We start from the raw sequence: 18,194 nt of genomic DNA, 5'->3' as shown, positions 1-18,194 counted from the left end.
CCTCTGTACCTACTTCCAAGCGCCTTAAAACTGTGCCCTCTCGTGCTAGCCATTTCATTCCTGGGAAAAAGCCTCTGACTATCCACACGATCAATGCCTCTCATCAACTTGTAAACCTCTATCAGGTCACCTCTCATCCTCCATCACCCCAAGGGGAAAAGGCCAAGTTCACTTAACCTATTCTCTTAAGGCATGCTCCCCAAGCCAGGCTACATCCTTGTAAATCTCCTTTGCACCCTTTTCGATAGTTTCCGCATCCTTCCTATAGTGAGGTGACCAGAACTGAACACAGTACTACCAGTGGGGTCTGACCAGGGTCCTATATAGCTGTAACATTACCTCTCGGCTCTTAAACTCAATCCCATGGTTGATGAAGGCCAATATACCGTATGCCTTCTAAACCACACAGTCAACCTGTGCAGCAGCTTTGAATGTCCTATGGACTCGGACCCCAAGATCCCTCCGACCCTCCACACTGCCAAGAGTCTTACCATAAGTACTATATTCTGCCATAATATTTGACCTACCAAAATGAACCACCTCACACTTATCTGGGTTGAACTCCATCTGCCACTTCTCAGCCCAGTTTTGCATTTTATCGATGTCCCGCTGTAACCTCTGACAGCCCTACACACTATCCGCAACAGGCCCAACCTTTCTTCTAATGAAGAAGAAAGATTCAAAGAAGTAAGCAGATTTACTTATTCCAATTGAAATGAATGTTAATATCAGAGCCCCATTAAAAAAGTGAAAAAATACATATAGAAAGATTGTTAGTACTGAAGTCTTCTGCAGTTGCTTTAGTGAGTGTGTTGAGAGAAAGGAAATTAAAATTCTAAAAGCTAAAAAGAGACTGAATTATCATTTTCGTGAAGTATTCGTGAGAAAAGATAAATACATAGTATTAACATGAGAGAATTTTGAAGTCTGGTAAAGGTATTTGATGTGTCAGAGTGACAGGGAATTGCAGGTACAGCCAAGTTATTGAGCATTGCGATTAATGAGACATAAAAATATAAAATGCTGGAAATACCCAGGATTTCACACAACATCTGTGGAAGAGATATAGATGAAGGGTCTTCAACCTGAAATGTTAACTGTTTCCCTTTCTGGATATGCTACTTAGAAAGCTGAGAGTTTTCAGCAGTTTCTGTTTTGATATCCTGAAGAAACGTCTCGGCCCAAAACATTGACTGTTTACCCTTTTTCATAGATGCTACCTGACCTGCTGAGTTCCTCCAGCATTTTATGTGTGTTGCTTCTGTTTTGATTTCCCATTTCCAACATGCTTAGTCTTTTGATTTTCAACAGCTCAGACATAATGGCTGTAAATTTCTCCAAAGCTGTTCATGGTTAGGAAAATTACTCCTTGCTAATTTTAGAAAGGATTCAGGAGGGGGGTCAGTAGATGACCAGCTCATTGAAAGCACCCATCTTTGTACTGTTATTCTTAGCCATGTGTTACTACAGCTTATCTAATTTTGTTAAATAATAATTGCTAGAATGCTGTTGGGAGAGATTTACTGCTGTTGTGTTTGAAGGTAAAGGAAAGTTCATTTCTTTGTCTGGTTCAAGGAAATTGTTAGTTCCCACTTGAGTGTTTCAAATGTTACTTCTTTTCTCAGTCTGAGTCTGGATCCTGTCCAAGACCTCTTTTGGGCAAGCATAAGTTGATTTGTATTGGAAAATCTGTAAATAAAACAGACAACTATGTTTATCTCAGTGAGTAGCCCTGCGTATGGTCTGTTGATGGAGAAAAGAACTTTAGTGACCAACTGAAGATGGCTGAATTGAGATCCTTCCTTAAAGATCTTTTTCAGTGATGTCCAAAAATCGTGTTGCCTGGATCCAACAGCATAATCATTTGTTTTGTACTGGGTATGATTCTGGCAACTAGAGCATTTTCTTTTCAGATTTAGATTTGCTCATGATTCTTGGCATCTTTACTATTTGAGAAAATATTTAATATTAAGGACCAAATTCATCCTTCATACTCATATTTGAATTAAGACTATGATGTCAGATTATAGTTGAGATGAAGCAGAAAATGATGATAAATTAACCAGCCAATGGTTATTGTAGCTTCATAATACTTCAATTAGTTTTCTATTTATTGCTGCTTGGAGGGAGACTAATGGTCAATTGACTATGTTAGACTTTCTCATATTTTAATTGGGTAGCTTACAATTCAATGATCTGAACAAAGAATTTTCCAATATCACTCTCCTACACTCTCATACACATTCACTTGCCCATCTAGTTTTCTTCTCCCTTTTTTCTCCTTTTCCGACCCTTCTCCCACCTCCCCCCACCTCGGCCTAGTTCCATCTGCTCATCATCCCCTCCCCATCTGGTTCCACATCACCTGTCAGGTTCTGTCCCACCCTTGTACTGGTATATACTTTCAGTCTTTCCCTCTCAGTCCTGGTGCATGATCTTGACCTAACCTCAACAATCATCTTTTGCCTCCACAGATGCTGCTTAAACCACTGACTTCTCCCAGTGTTCTGTTTTGTTTGTTCTAGACTTCAGAATTTATGGTCTTTTTTTGTCATTATACAGCTATTTAGTTGCTTTTTCTTGAGTTATTTGCTAATATGCTTACAGTCTGTAAGATGATGGTCAAGGGGTCAATGCTCCACCATTCCATCATGGTTGATTTATTATCGATTTCAACTGTATTCTCCTGCCTTCTCCCTGTAACCTCTGACACCATTACTAATCGAGAACCTATCAACCTTAGCTTTAAAAATACTCTGTTCACTGAACCACCTCTATAATAAGTGTTTTAATTAACAGGGTGTAAATTCTAGGAATCCAAGCCGCCCACCTCCCAGTTCTGTTAATACAGGTGGAATTACTGAAATAATGGCTGAGGGTGGAGAGTTGGAATTTGTGAAAAGGATTATCCATGATAGCCTTCAACTGAAAAAGAGACTGAGGTAAGCAATATTGGAAAATCATTCATTTCCTTTTGTCTTTTGCTGTGACATATCAGAAATGTAATTATTATATGTTTCACACTGCTAAACTTTTGATTAAATGCAAAATTTTCAAGATAATATGTTGCACACTACTTACCCCTTTGTTCCCTTTGGATCTGTGCTTTGATCTGGGGTGGCACAGAATTGTAACGGTTAGCGCAACACTTTACAGCACTGGCTGTAAGATCGGGCTTTGATTCCCACTGCTGCTTGTAAGAAGTTTGTACATTTTCCCCATGACTGTGTGGGTTTTCTCTGAGTGCTTCAGTTTTCTTCCATATTCCAAAGGGTTGATGAGTTGTTTGCAGGCTGTGATGGTGCCAGAAGCTTGCGGGCTGCCCAGCACAGTCTTCACTGATTTTGATTTGACGTAAACAATGCATTTCACTGTATGTTTCGATGTGCATTGGACAAATAAAGTTAAACTTTAAAAATCTATGTTCATTTTGTAGCTTCACTTAATATGTTTTATTAATTCAATGACCTGAATGAGGCATTGGTAATTCCATGGAAAACAACAACATGGGATATTACAGGCAAACTCACCTATTCTGTAATATCTGTGAGGTTTAAACAATATATAACCGTTGGATGTTGTGAGGTGCTGAACTACTGGAAGTAACAACAGGCAACCATAAAGGTTACATAGAAATATTTCAGAATGTCCTGTATGACATTCCCAGTATTGGCTCTGCATCTGTCCCTAAAGGCTCTGAGATTGCAAATCAGTGTCACCCATTTTAAAGCAGTGTTCATTCAGGGCAATGTAAATCAATAATTCATAATAACTTTTAACATAAGTAATTTAAATAACCTTCGAGTAACAAAATTAGCATTACATTGTAAAATCTGGCGCTCCACTTCAGCCTTGGACTTCAGACCTCCATGTGGTGACTTTCATGGACTTTTCATCAATAACGAAGCATTAATGACTTCTAGTTATATAGCACTATTTAAGAAGAAAAACATCTCAAGCTATTCACATAAGAGATCATTTTGAAACTGCAGATCACCAACGTTGTTATATAACTATGTAATGTATCTATCCTAAGCAAAATAAGTTTAACAAAATCAAACAAAAATTTCTCTCGAAGCATTGTCCTTAAAGATTTACAAATATCAACTGTTCAGCAATATATTCAACTACGTTTAGTAATCTTGTACTTGTGTAATTCAATGTGCCAGCTATTAAAGTCTGCACTTTGGCTGGAACTGAATAAGCATAGGCTGAATATTTCCCACATATGAGGTTCAGTTAAATGCCATGTAATTCTCTTATATAATTTTAATTATAGATTTATTAACTGCAGTTCTTTATGTTAGCAGCTGTCTTTGTATTCATTTTATGGGCAAATCTGACTTTGTGGAGTTATATGAATCATTATCTATTATTAAGCAAACAACCAGTCCGTACTTCAATAGTTGATGCCTTTGCTTACTATATTGATCCAGGGTAATGAGGAAATTGTGATGTGTGAATACATATTATTAAAATTAAATATTAAAACTTAATATAGAATGGTTATAATTTTCTTTGTCTTTGGGGCCCTTCTTCAGCCCAGAACACGATATAAATATCACTCAGCTCTTTTTTATTAGACCACAACTGTTTACCTTTGTGCAAGATTAATAACTGTAAAATTGCAGGAATACCTAATGAAACAGTGACAGCAGAAAATCTGCAATTCTAATAGAGACCGATACCTGAAATGTTTGAATTTCTTTTCCATTTTAATCTGTTAATGAATTTGGTATAATTTAAAACATGTTCCAATTTTATCCCACAGTTATTATTACCCATTACGTCTAGACATGTTCTTAGTGGCAGAAAATTGTCAACAATTCCAAGAAACTTAAAATTTTCCTGATTATTGTATGATTTGATTCCAAATTTAATAAATTCAGGTCCAATAAATTGATGTGAAGAGTTCACAAATTCTCAATGTTAATCTATTAGAGAGTAATTTATCTACTGACCAATCCATCATAACAAATCTAGACCGAGATGACAATCACAAATTTGATTTGATTCAAATGTAAATGAGATGCACAGTGAGTTAAAACTTAAAGCAGCAGTCCCTCCCACTGTGCCTTCATTTATATATCTTGCTTTCCATCCCCCTCCCCCATTCAGTTGTTATCTTGTCTTCTTAAATATCTTAGCAACATATTGCGATTGTATTTTTAAGCGAGTGTATTAGGCGCATGATACATTTTAATAGTGAATTGCTTAATCAGTTAATATAGTACATAGTAAAATATGTTAAAAAGCAACTATAAGCATCAAAGTCAAGTATTTTCATCTATTTCATAGTGTTCTCTAAAGTTTTTGTAAGAAATACGTTTATGAAGACAATTTTTAAAATTTAGAGCTAACTTCAAGGAAGTAAGAAGTCGCACTGTTTGATGCAATACAACAGCTACAGTTTGCTTTGTAATGGAAGTGTGTAACTTACTGGAGCATTGAGATGAGCATGATAGCAATGTTAAAATACACAAACCAATACATAGAACACAATGAGCTATGGCAGAATTGTCAGCTGTGGGATTCTTTCATGCCTATGTAGCCTTCTACTCCAATCAAGGTCAGTAATACAAATCAGTTGTGAAGCTTCTTTCCTGTTTGTTCACTTATTGCTGCGTATCTGTATATTCAGCTTTTTACTGAAAGCCAACAATCAGGAAAAGCAGCGTAAGTGCCTTTCCTTTTGCATTTTGATAAGGAACCACAGTTCTGTAATTTGCTGTTTTTTTTCTTACAATACTACCACTACAGGCTGCCCAGGTACAAACCCTTGGCCTAAAGACACACACAGTATGAAAGAGTTTCCATAACACTATTAAATACTCCAGAAATCTGACATGCATACGAGGTTTCTACAAATGGTAGAACTCATTTCCTCTCTCTCTCCAACTTTTGTAATTGTTCTTATCTATCTTTTTATTGCCATTCGTTACATGTCGAGTGTTTTTTTCTTGTGTATTTTCTGATTTGTGGATAAAATCCACTTCTGATACCTGTGAAAATAGAACCTGTTCATTACCTGGGGACAGCCTTCCTGTGGCTTTCATTGTAGTTAATCATGGTTGAAAGTTGTTAATTCTTGAATGATTTTATCTTTTGCTGCAGTCAGCTTAAATATTTCGCCTTGCTGCTATTAAGTTTTGATTACTCACTGCTACACATTTGGTTGATTGCTTTCTGGTATCATCCAATTAGTATTTTTCATGTAAGGGTTGATAGTATGCAGGTGTAACCTAGACAAGTCCAATCTTGGGCTTGTTAGCTATCCATGTAATACACCACTAGTTGTGAGAAGTGGTTAGAAATCAGGAATAGTTAATGTAGACAGTATTCCAATTTCTATTCTAACGGTAACTAAGCCTCACTAAACTTGGTCTGTACCAGTCATGTGGATATTGTAAGCCTGAGGCCCAGAAACACTAAGGAAAAATTAATTGAACCAAAATAGAAAAACTATATTTGAAGCATAGGAAAGCGTTGGTCCATGAGTAAAGAACAAGGTTGTATGATTATTTATTGATTATTCAGGCAAAGAGCCAGCCAGGATATGATTAGCAAAACAGTCAGCATTTGTGCAATGAACTTCTGTAGCTCACTGTATAATGTATAAAAATTAGGGTGAATGTTATAATGCTAATTACATGCAAAATTAAAAGAAGTAGAACTTTGTAATAAGTTTGGTTGAAGCTGGTAGATATGGATCCACTATTGCAACACGCTCACTTACTCTTCCATTCATTGGCCTGGAGGGTTACTATTTCTATAGTATAATCATTGGGTTGTTTCATTAGTACCTTTACTTCTTTTTTCTCAATGTATGTAAGAACGATGGTTGGTAATATAATCTAAAGATTAGCTTAATTTGTTATATGTACATCGAAACGTACAGTGAAATGCTTAGTTTGCATTAATTTAAATCAGTGAGGATTGTGCTGGGCAGCCTACAAGTGTTGCCACACTTCTGGTGTCAACATAGCATGCCCCCAACTCGCTAACCCTAACTGTACTTCTTTGGAATCTGGGAACAGACCAGACTGCCTGGAGGAACCCCACATGGTCATGGGAAGAATGTACAAACTCTTCACAGACAGCTGCAGGAATTGATTGTGGTGCTTTAAAGCGATTGTACTAACTGCTACACTACTGTGATGGAACGAAAATTTACTTAGCTGATGGATTTCAAGGTCCGGAAATAAGCACTAGCTCATGGATACAGTAAGTTATAAATAGTGTTACTAGGATTCTAGGGTTCCTCAAAAGAGGTTTAGAATAGTAAACCTCTTTTGCAGTAATAATTTTGCTCAGACATCACTGTTCTATTTAGACCACTCCAGTTAAGGAGTTAGAGGATACTCCTTTGAAGAAGAGTTATGGTAAGAATATGAGTAACTCCTTGAAATGAAGAGGGTAGTCTGAGAGACTTTATTCTAAACAAAATTCAAAAAAGTTTGCATATTTAGCCAGAAAGAGAACCTAAAACAAGTATGTATGACAGTCTCATAACAGAATTTAGAAAAGAGGAACTAACTTTTAAATATGGCACCTTCCTTATCCTCATAAAGACACAAAACAGTTCAGAATTGTTGAAATCTAGTCTAATGTAGGATTTATTATAATGTGGGCCCAAACAGCGAAAGTGGGATGCAGGAAATATTTCCTTCTACCGAAGACATGAGCATATGGAAAAAAGAAATTCATGAATAACGCATTGATTTACGGGAGACAGCTCTTATTGGAAGATGGGCATTAAGAGACTATTAAAATATACAATGGAACTGCTAAAGCTAACAAAAACGGCACTGCAGGTTTTGCTGTAATCATAGTCAAATAGATCCTTTAGGGGTTCATTTGATATTAAAAATGCCATCCAAGCCAGAACTGCTGTCTGTTTTAATTTTAAGTTTAAATGTTGTGGTCCTTCATTGGTTTCTCCTGGGTGCTCTTGCTTTCTCTTGTTTGCCATAGGCATGCTTGTCAGTAGCTTAATTGGATGCTGTAAATTGCCCTTGTGTAGGTGGTGATTGGAGAATTGGGATAAGTTGGCAGTGCTCGATTGTTCTGTCCCCTCCCCTCCCTCAGCACATTTCTCTGTTAGCTGAGCACCTCCCTCTTGTGTGTTAGTTTTTAAATCCCAGACAACAGAGGGTTCACTCTGTTACTTGCTATGATTAACTAAAATGATTATATAACTTATATTCATTCATTACATGCTGTGTCATATGACTTGAGCGATCATGGTCTTTCCATGACCGTGATTGTTCTTGGCAAATTTATCTATAGAAGTAGTTTGCTGTTGGCTTCTTGGGGGCAGTGTCTTTACAAGACAGGTGACTCCGGCCATTATCAATACTCTTCAGAGATTGTCGGCTTGGTGTTAGTGATTGCATATCCAGGACTCGTGATACGTACCAGCTGCTCGTGCGACCATCCACTATCTGCTATAGTTTCACATGACCCTGATCGAGGGTGGGGGGGCGGGTGCTGAGCAAGTGGTGCACCTTGCCAAATGGTGACCTGTGGGCGAGTGGAGGGAAGGAGCCCCTTGCACCTCCTTTGGTAGAGTTATATACCCACCTTGCCACCTATTCCTATTACAGTCCTTAATTCATTTTTTAATTATCAGTAGCACACGTTACCAAGAAGAATCAATTACTACTGATAGTTTTGCTAAATTACTAAGAATCCATGGTATTCTATTGGAAAAGTGTATAGAGAAAAATCATAAATGAGAAAATCTGCAGATGCTGGAAATCCAAGCAACACACAAAGTGCTGGAGGAACTCAGCAGGCCAGGGTGAATCTCTGGAAAAGAGTTAACAGTTGACGTTTCAGACCGAGACCCTACATCAGGACTGGAGAAAAAGTTGAGAAGTCAGAGTAAGAAGGTGGGGAGAGGGAAGGAATAAGTACAAGGTCGTAGGTGATAAGTAAAACCGGGAGAGGGGGAAAGGTGATGTGAAGAGCTGGGAAGTTGATTGGTGAAAGAGATAAAAGGCTAGAGAAGGGGGAGTCTGATAGAAGAGGACAGAAGGGAAGGGGGAGGAACATCAGAGGGACATGATGGGCAGGTGAGGAATAAGATGAGAGAGGGAACTGGGAATGGGGATTGTTGAAGAGTGGTGGGGGGGCAACTAACAGAAGTTCGAGGAATCGATGTTCATGCCATCAGGTTGGAAGCAACCCAGGCGGAAATTAAGATGTTGTTCCTCCAACCTGAGTGTGGCCCCATCGCAGCAGTAGAGGAAGCCATGGACTGACATGTTAGAATGGGAAGTGGAATTAAAATGAGTGGCCAACGGGAGATCCTGCTTTTTCTGGGGCAGATGGAGCATAGGTACTCAACAAAGTGGTCACCCAATCTACATCAGGTCTCACCACTATACAGAACGCCACACTGGGAGCTCTGAATACAGTAGATCAGTGGTCCCCAACCACCGGGCCGCGAGGAAACGATATGATTTGGTGATATGAAGCGATATGGGTCAGCTGCACCTTTCCTCATTCCCTGTCACGCCCACTGTTGAGCTTGAGCACACATGAGGACATTATGCATGTGAGGTCATCAGTCGGTATGAGTAAAAAGCAAACGTTGCTTGAGAGTTTCTTTGGAAGAGGTGGAAGAGGACATAAACGACCTAACAATGATGATAACGCAGAGGCAGCTGAGGCAGAGACTGCAAAAAAAAAGAGAACTTCCTTCAACAGAAGATATGATGAGTCGTACATAAAATATGGCTTTATTGCGACCGGTGACTCGCACGCTCCAAGCCCCCTGTGTGTGATATGTGGAGACAAGCTGTCTAATCGCTACAGAGATTTCTTTCAGGAAAAAAGTCACCACTGGCAGCACACTTCAGTGACGAGGAGTGGATAGCAAAATTTGCTTATCTGTGTGACATCTTCAACCTGCTCAATGAACTCAATTTGTCACTTCAGGGGAGAATGACAACTGTCTTCAAGTTGGCAGATAAAGTGTCTGCTTTCAAAGCCAAACTGGAACTGTGGGGACAGCGAGTGGACAGGGGCATATTTGACATGTTCCCAACATTAGCTGGGAATTTGGGAGAGACTGAGGCTGCACCGTCTTTCTCATAGCTGGTGCGCGATCACCTGTCTTCACTGTCGACAGAGTTCAAGTGTTACTTCCCAACCGCAAATGACCCAAGACGTGCAAAAGAATGGGTCTGTGACCCATTTGTGAATGTCCCTGGTGAATCATCCATGTCAGCGCGGGAAGAAGATCAACTCCTCGAGCTTGCAAATGACGGCGGGTTGAAAAGTATGTTTGACATAACATCTCTGCTGGCATTCTGGATCAAAGTCAAGGCTGAATATCCTGAGATAGCCACAAAAGCACTGAAAGCGTTACTTCCATTTCCAGCATCATATCTCTGTGAAGCAGGATTTTCTGCAATGAATGCAATGAAAACTAAATTGCGGAATAGACTGGACATAAGGAACCCCTTTCGAGTATCACTGTCTCCCATCACCCCTCGATGGGACCATCTTGTTGCAGGGAAACAAGCCCAGGGCTCCCACTGATTCACCAATATTGGTGTGTTGCAATGATTTTATATGTTCATACGAGGAAAATATGCGCTGTGTGTTTTAATATCCAAACGTTACTTAAAATGTTATGATGCTATTGAGTTATAAGTGACTTATAATTGACTTATCACTATATTCATGGGAGGAAAATATGCACTGTGTTTAATATTAAATTTGTTAGATAAACCCTTTTAGAAACGAAATTGAGTGTATTATTAGCCACTTATAGTTTCACCTATATTCCGGTCGTGATTAACATCCCACCACCACCACCCCCCCCCCCCGCCCCCCGGTCGGCTGGCTTGCAGGAATATTGACAATATTAAACCGATCCGCAGTGCAAAAAAGGTTGGGGACCCCTGCAGTAATTGACCCCCAGCAGACTCATATGTGAACTTTCTCCTCATCTGGAAAGAATGTTTGGTGCCCTGAATGGTAGTGAGGGAGGCGATGTAGGGGCAGATGTGGTAGAATAAGTTCCAGGAGGGAGATCACGTTGGAGATGGCAGAAGTTACGGAGAATTACGTGCTGGATGGAGGCTGGTGGGGTGGTAGGTGAGGATAAGAGGTACCCTAACCCTGGTGGGGTGGTGGGTGGATGGGGTGATGGCAACATTAATGGTGGAGGAAGGAAAACCCCCTTCCTTGAAGGAGGAGAACATCTCCTTAGTTCTGGAATAAAAAGCCTCATCCTGAGAGCAGAGGAATTGAGAGAAGGGGAATTGAGAGAAGGGGATGGCATTTCTACAAGTAACAAGGTGGGAAGAGGTATAGTGCAGGTAGCTGTGAGAATCAGTGGGTTTATGAAAGATATCAGTAGATAAGCTGTCTCCAGAGCTAGAAGCAGAGAGATAGAGAAAGGGGAGGGAGGTGACGGAAATAGACCAGGTAACTTTTAGGGCAGGATGGAATTTGGAGGCAAAGTTGATGAAGTCAACGAGCTCTGCATGGGTGCAGGAAGCTGCACCAATGCAGTCATCAATGTAGCATGGGAAAATGTTGGAGAGTGATACCAGTGTAGGCTTGGAACAAAGAATTGTTCCACGTAGCCAACAAAAAGGCAGGCATAGCTGGGGCTCATATGAGTGCCATGTCTACACCTTTTTGTTTGAAGGAAGTGGAAGTAGCCGAAGGAGAAATTATTGAGAGTGAAGACCAGTTCCACCAGACAGGAGAGTGGTGATAGAGGAGATCACCATTGGATGTGGTGTCTAGAAGGAAACTGAGAGCTTTGTGGCCTTCCTGATGAGAGATGGAGGTGTATAGGGATTGGACACCCATAGTGAAAATGAGACAATCGGGGCCAGTGAACTTGAAATCATTGAAAAGATTAAGAGCATGTGAAGTGTCATAGATGCTCTTATGGTATAGCATACAAAGGGCTAGGGGAGAAAATGATTCATTTCCAGGTTGGATCTTGGGCTTTCTTGCTAGAGGCATTGAAGCAAAGCAAATTATTGTAAAGATGAAGCCACACTCAGGTTGGAGGAACAACACCTTATATTCTGTCTGGGTAGCCTCCAACCTGATGGCATGAACATTGACTTCTCTAACTTCCACTAATGCCCCACCTCCCCCTCGTACCTCATCTGTTATTTATTTATATACACACATTCTTTTTCTCTCTCTCTCCTTTTTCTCTCTCTGTCCCTCTCACTATACCCCTTGCCCATCCTCTGTTCCCTCCCCCCCTTTTCTTTCTCCCTAGGCCTCCTGTCCCATGATCCTCTCATATCCCTTTTGCCAATCAACTGTCCAGCTCTTGGCTCCATTCCTCCCCCTCCTGTCTTCTCCTATCATTTCGGATCTCCCTCTCCCCCTCCCACTTTCAAATCTCTTACTAGCTCTTCTTTCAGTTAGTCCTGATGAAGGGTCTCCGCCCGAAACGTCGACTGTACCTCTTCCTAGAGATGCTGCCTGGCCTGCTGCGTTCACCAGCATCTTTGATGTGTGTTGCTTGAAATTCCAGCATCTGCAGATTTCCTTGTGTTTGCAAATTATTGTTGAACCTACTTTCAAAAATATCGGAACTACTTTGGTTCTAATCATTAGCTCTCGTGGCATTGTTACTGTGTCAGCCCAGAGTTACTCTCAGCAATGTTGTAATGTTGGCTTAGCAGTTCCCTGGACCCTTCACAGCTCCAATGCCATATTTTAGTTAGTGGCCAAATCAGCATATAGTAGGGAGATTGAAAATCTGGCTAAGTGCTGGCACACAACCAAAAATCTGATTATCGATGACAGAAGGAAGAAGCCGGAGGTCCATGAGCCAGTCCTCACTGGGGAATCAGAGGGTGAGAGGGTCAGTAACTTAAAATTCCTAGGTGTTATCATATTGGGAGGTTCTGTTGTGAGACCAGCACGCAAGTGCTATCACGAGGAAAGCACAACAGCACCTCTGCTTCTTAGAAGTTCACATAGATTCAGCATGCCATCTGAAACTTTGACGAACTTCTATAGATGCACAGTGGAGAGTATCCTGACTGGTTACATCACAGGCTGGTATGAAACACTAATGCCAGGAATGGAAAAGTCTACAGTAAGTGGTGATACAGACCCTCCATCACAGGCAAAGCCCTTCCCACCACTGAGAACATTTATAAGGAACTAAGCCACATGAGGGCAGCATCCATAATTAAGGACCCCCACTATTTAGGTCGTGCTGTCTGCTCGCTGCTGCCATCAGGAAGGAGAACAGGAGCCTTAAGTTCCACACCACCAGGTTCAGGAATAGTTATTACCTTCCAGCCATCAAGTTCCTGAACCGGCATGGATAACTTTACTCACCTTAATTCTGAACTCATTCCACAACCTACAGACTCACTTTCAAGGACTCTACAACTCATGATCTCAGTATTATTTCTTATTTGCATAATTTGTCTTCTTTTGCACATTGATTGTCAGTCTTTGTGTATTTATAGTTTTTCATATATTGTAATTCTTTATTTCCTGTAAATGCCTGCAAGAAAATGAATCTCAAGGTAGTATATGATGACATATGCATATTTTGAATATTAATTTACTTTGACTTTGTCACCACACTGGCCCGGTGCTCCCTGCGTACATCATCATGCCAACCCAGGGGCTCCCTGCATCATGTCAGCATGCCAGCCTCGGGAATCCCATCCGTGTTATCATTTTGGTTCAGGTTCTCATTTGCCACCATTGGCATGTCCCTTGTACTAAACTCCTGGTCAGTCTGGCCAATTTGTCTGTAGGGTTGATTAGCGAAGTGTCTGATAACCAACCTTTTCATGTGATGTATATATTTCAAGTTCAAGTTTATTGTCATCTGACTGTACATGTATACAATCAAATGAAACAACATTCCTCCGGATCACGGTGCACCCACAGAACATATATCATAAACAGCAAATAAAATAAAATATTACCATAAATAAGTTAATAAAATATAATTCAAAATGTATGTAGTGCACAGCACAGATAAACAGTATAGTAAACAGGTCGCTGTCCTGGTGATGAGATCTCGGTGGTGGCAGGGTATTCATTAGTCTCACAGCCTGAGTGATGAAGCTGTTACCCAGTCTGGCAGTTCTAGTCCTGATGCTTCTGTACCTCCCTTCTGATGGTAATGGGTCAAAGAGATTGTGAAATGAGTGGTAGGGATTCTTAATAATGTTTCTAGCTCTCCATTTGCAATGCTCCCAGTAAGTTTACAAATAGGGGAGAGGGAGACCCCAGTAATTCTCTCAGCGGCTTTTGCTGCTCTCTGTGGGGTTTTACAGTCTGATACCTGCAGCTTTTGTACCACACACTGATGCAATCAGACAGGACACCCTCAATGGTGCTCTTGTAGAAAGTTTTAGAACAGGTGTGGGGAGCCTAGTACACCTCAGGCTCCTGCTGTGCTTTCTTGACTAAGATGGAGGTGTAGGTCTTGGTTAGACCATCCGTTATGGGCACAACAAGGAACTTTATACTCTTTACTCTCCACGCCAGAGCCATTGATGTGCAATGAAGAATGCTCAACCTGTGCCTTCCTGAAGCCCATAATCATCTCTTTTGTCCTTATTGAAACTCGGGTATATCCAGTACATAGCACTGTAGGAAATTGTCAAATAATGATTGGCATGTATATTTTTCCTCATTGAGAGTGTGGCTGCTCAACCCAGAATGACGGACCATTGGCTTCCTATATCTTTTAGAACTGATTTTAAAGTTCTCTGACAACACACCCAAAATGCTGGTGAACGCAGCAGACCAGGCAGCATCTATTGGAAGAGGTACAGTCGAAGTTTCGGGCCGAGACCCTTCGTCAGGACTAACTGAAAGAAAAGCTAGTAAGAGATTTGAGAGGGGGAGGGGGAGATCTGAAATGATAGGAGAAGACAGGAGGGGCAGGGATGGAGCCAAGAGCTGGACAGGTGATTGGCAAAAGGGATACAAGGCTGGAGAAGGGAGAGGATCATGGGACGGGAGGCCTAGGGAGAAAGAAAGGGGGAGGGGAACCCAGAGGAAGATGGACAGCAGGCAAGGAGTTATAGTGAGAGAGACGAGGAGAAAAAAGAGAGGGAAAAAAAGGGAAAAAATAATAAATAAGGGATGGGGTAAGAAGGGGAGGGGGGCATTAACGGAAGTTAGAGAAGTCAATGTTCATGCCACCAAGTTGGAGGCTACCCAGATGGAATATAAGGTGTTGTTCCTCCAACCTGAGTGTGGCTTCATCTTGACAGTAGAGGAGGCCGTGGATAGACATATCAGAATGAGAATGGGATGTGGAATTAAAATGTGTGGCCACTGGGAGATCCTGCTTCCTCTGGCGGACAGAGCATAGGTGTTCAGCGAAACAGTCTCCCAGCCTGCGTCGGGTCTCGCCAATATATAGAAGACCGCACCGGGAGCATCAGACGCAGTATATCACCCTAGCCGACTCACAGGTGAAGTGTCGCCTCAGCTGGAAGGACTGTTTGGGGCCCTGAATGGTGGTAAGGGAGGAAATATAAGGGCATGTGTAGCACTTGTTCCACTTACAAGGATAAGTGCCGGGAGGGAGATTGGTGGGAAGAGATGGGGGGGATGAATGGACAAGGGAGTTGCGTAGGGAGCGATCCCTGTGGAAAGCAGAAAAGAGGGAGAGGGAAAGATGTGCTTAGTGGTGGGATCCCGTTGGAGGTGGCGGAAGTTACAGAGAATTATATGTTGGACCCGGAGGCTGGTGGAGTGGTAGGTGAGGACAAGGGGAACCCTACTCCAAGTGGGGTGGCGGGAGGATGGGGTGAGAGCAGATGTGCGTGAAATGGGAGAGATGCGTCTGAAAGCAGAGTTGATGATGGAGGAAGGGAAGCACCTTTCTTTAAAGAAGGAAGACATCGCCTTCATCCTGGAGTGAAAAGCCTCATCCTGAGAGCAGATGCGGCGGAAACAAAGGAATTGCGAGAAGGGGATGCAGATTTCCTCATCTTTGTGTTTTTAAATTCACTACTGCGAAGTCTCTTCCAATGATGCAGTTAGTCCTGACAAAGGGTCTCGGCCGGAAATGTCGACTGTACCTCTTCCAATAGATGCTGCTTGAATTTCCAGCATCTGCAGATTTCCTCGTGTTTGTGTTTTTAAATTCACTACTGCGAAGCCTCTTCCAGTGATGCAGTTAGTCCTGACGAAGGGTCTCGGCCTGAATCGTCGACTGTACCTCTTCCTATAGATGTGCTTGAATTTCCAGCATCTGCAGATTTCCTCGTGTTTGCGTTTTTAAAGTTCTCTGACTTGTTTTTAAAGCTGTTAATAGTCTGGGACCAGAGTACATGACAGAATCACTTTCATTTTATAATCCTGCTCAAATTCTCCAGTCTGCTTCCACCCGGCTCTTAAATTTAAACAATCTCCCTGAAAAGATAATTGGCAGATCAGCATTTTTGATCTAGACTTCTAAACTGTGGAACTCAATACCTAAAACTCTAAAGGATGGAGACTCAGTTGACACTTAAACGTCAGCTCAAAACCTATTTATTTAACCTTGCTTTTAATGAACATCTTTTTGTCTTTTATTTTCATGCTTGCACTTTGAACTACGTCATTTGTATGAAAATTCCTCTATAAATAAGTTATTATTTTGCTTTAAATACTGTTTAAATCCGCTTAAAATCTGAGTCATTGAAGCAGTTTGAATATATTAGATAGCATTGCCAACTTGATTATTTTTTTCTTTTTCCAGGTGGTACAGCTGTATGTTGGGAAAAAAATGCAGTTTGGTTCCGTTGAAAGAGGAACTTCGACAACAAGGGGTAAGAGTTGAATGAGAACGGGAGAAAATGAGACTCTGCTATGATTCTAAAGAGTATTCCAGCCAACATTCTGCTTAGCCACTGAAATGATACTTTGTACGCTTCTGACAGCGGGGTTTTGGCAGATACATAATGGTCATCCTGTATTGACATTCTTAAGCAGTTTTCGGGTCTGTTTTTTAAAACTTAGCTTGTATTTTTGAGTTCCCAAAACAATTTGTGTGTCTGTGTTATAAGATAGAGTGAATTATTCACTGGCAATATCGTTACTGTTTCGCCATGTGGTTTGTTCTCCATTGAGTCATTGAAAGGAAAAACAGTAAAAGCAAGCTATTTTCCAAAACACAAAGCCAACTGGCTGCACTCCAGTCTGCCTGCTCCTAGATAATGACAGAGGCAAGGGTGAAGGTCATTTACCTATTTCACAATTGAGCTAATGTTTGACATAGGATCATTTCATTTTTAAAAAGGGGGATATTTGAAAATAATGAAGTTCTGATCCCAATGGCTATGGAAGGATCTGCACCATTAATGAGTCAATGTGCAGAACAAATTTAATTAAAAAATAGCCATCCCAGGAATTGACTGTGAATAATTTAAATTGACACATTGAAGCAGTTAATCTTCTTCAGCTTTATGTGCACTAAAATTATATTTGGAGGGGGGAAAAAAAGTAAATGATAACTATTTTCTGCTAAACAGTGCTTGGTGTGGCATAGAATTTACACCATTTCACTGAATTTGTCATTGATTGACGTAACCAAAATTGGCAGCCTCGGGCCAGATGCATCTGTTAAACATACAATCAGTCAAGCTTTTGTTTTTTTGTGTCTAAACACCTGCTGTATGTCACCCAGGTCCCTAAAGTCACCCACACTGAATTCTGTCAAGGACGAACCATGAGGTGGGCTTTGGCATGGAGTTTTTATGACGATGTAATTATGCCTGTAAGTATTGCGTTCATTAAGGTATAATCAGTCTTCAGTCTTCTATTCCAATTTAAAATAAAATGGAAGATTACAGATAGGTCCAAATATTTCCATAATCTTGCCAACATTATTAGAGTTTAAATGTGTACTCTGCAGGATAGAATAATATTACCTTGTACTTCTAAGCCCCGGCTTTACAAAGAGTGTTGAGGTCTAAAATTAAAATATATAAGAAGTAACTAATAGAATTCTGTTGTCATTGGATGTTGCTCCTGCAGCAGTTATGGATAACGTAATCAGCTCTGTTTCACTGAATTAGTTGTGGCCCAGTGGAGTGAGTGGGTGAATAAAAGTAATATTATTAAATCAATATAGGTTGTAAATATGAGTTAAATTGCAGGTTCATGATGCTTTAATTTTACTGCTTCAAAATTTAAATTTATCAGCATTTGAATCCCTGTTCAGT

At 40.7% G+C, this 18,194-nt stretch overlaps 1 protein-coding gene across 3 annotated transcripts in view; it reads left to right on the top strand.

The window, feature by feature from the left end:
* Positions 1 to 18,194, top strand: part of mettl16 (methyltransferase 16, N6-methyladenosine) — a 142,196-nt gene that overhangs the window by 87,964 nt on the left and 36,038 nt on the right. For all 3 annotated transcript variants that reach the window (XM_063031836.1, XM_063031835.1, XM_063031834.1), the window contains exons 6-8: positions 2,800 to 2,942; positions 16,730 to 16,799; positions 17,657 to 17,746. In XM_063031836.1, the coding sequence (XP_062887906.1) occupies positions 2,800 to 2,942; positions 16,730 to 16,799; positions 17,657 to 17,746 (303 nt within the window). The remainder of the gene's footprint in view (positions 1 to 2,799; positions 2,943 to 16,729; positions 16,800 to 17,656; positions 17,747 to 18,194) is intronic.

The sequence above is a fragment of the Mobula hypostoma genome, chromosome 23 (assembly GCF_963921235.1).
Source record: "Mobula hypostoma chromosome 23, sMobHyp1.1, whole genome shotgun sequence".
Lineage (NCBI taxonomy): Eukaryota > Metazoa > Chordata > Chondrichthyes > Myliobatiformes > Myliobatidae > Mobula > Mobula hypostoma.
This window is presented reverse-complemented; position numbering and strand designations above follow the sequence as displayed.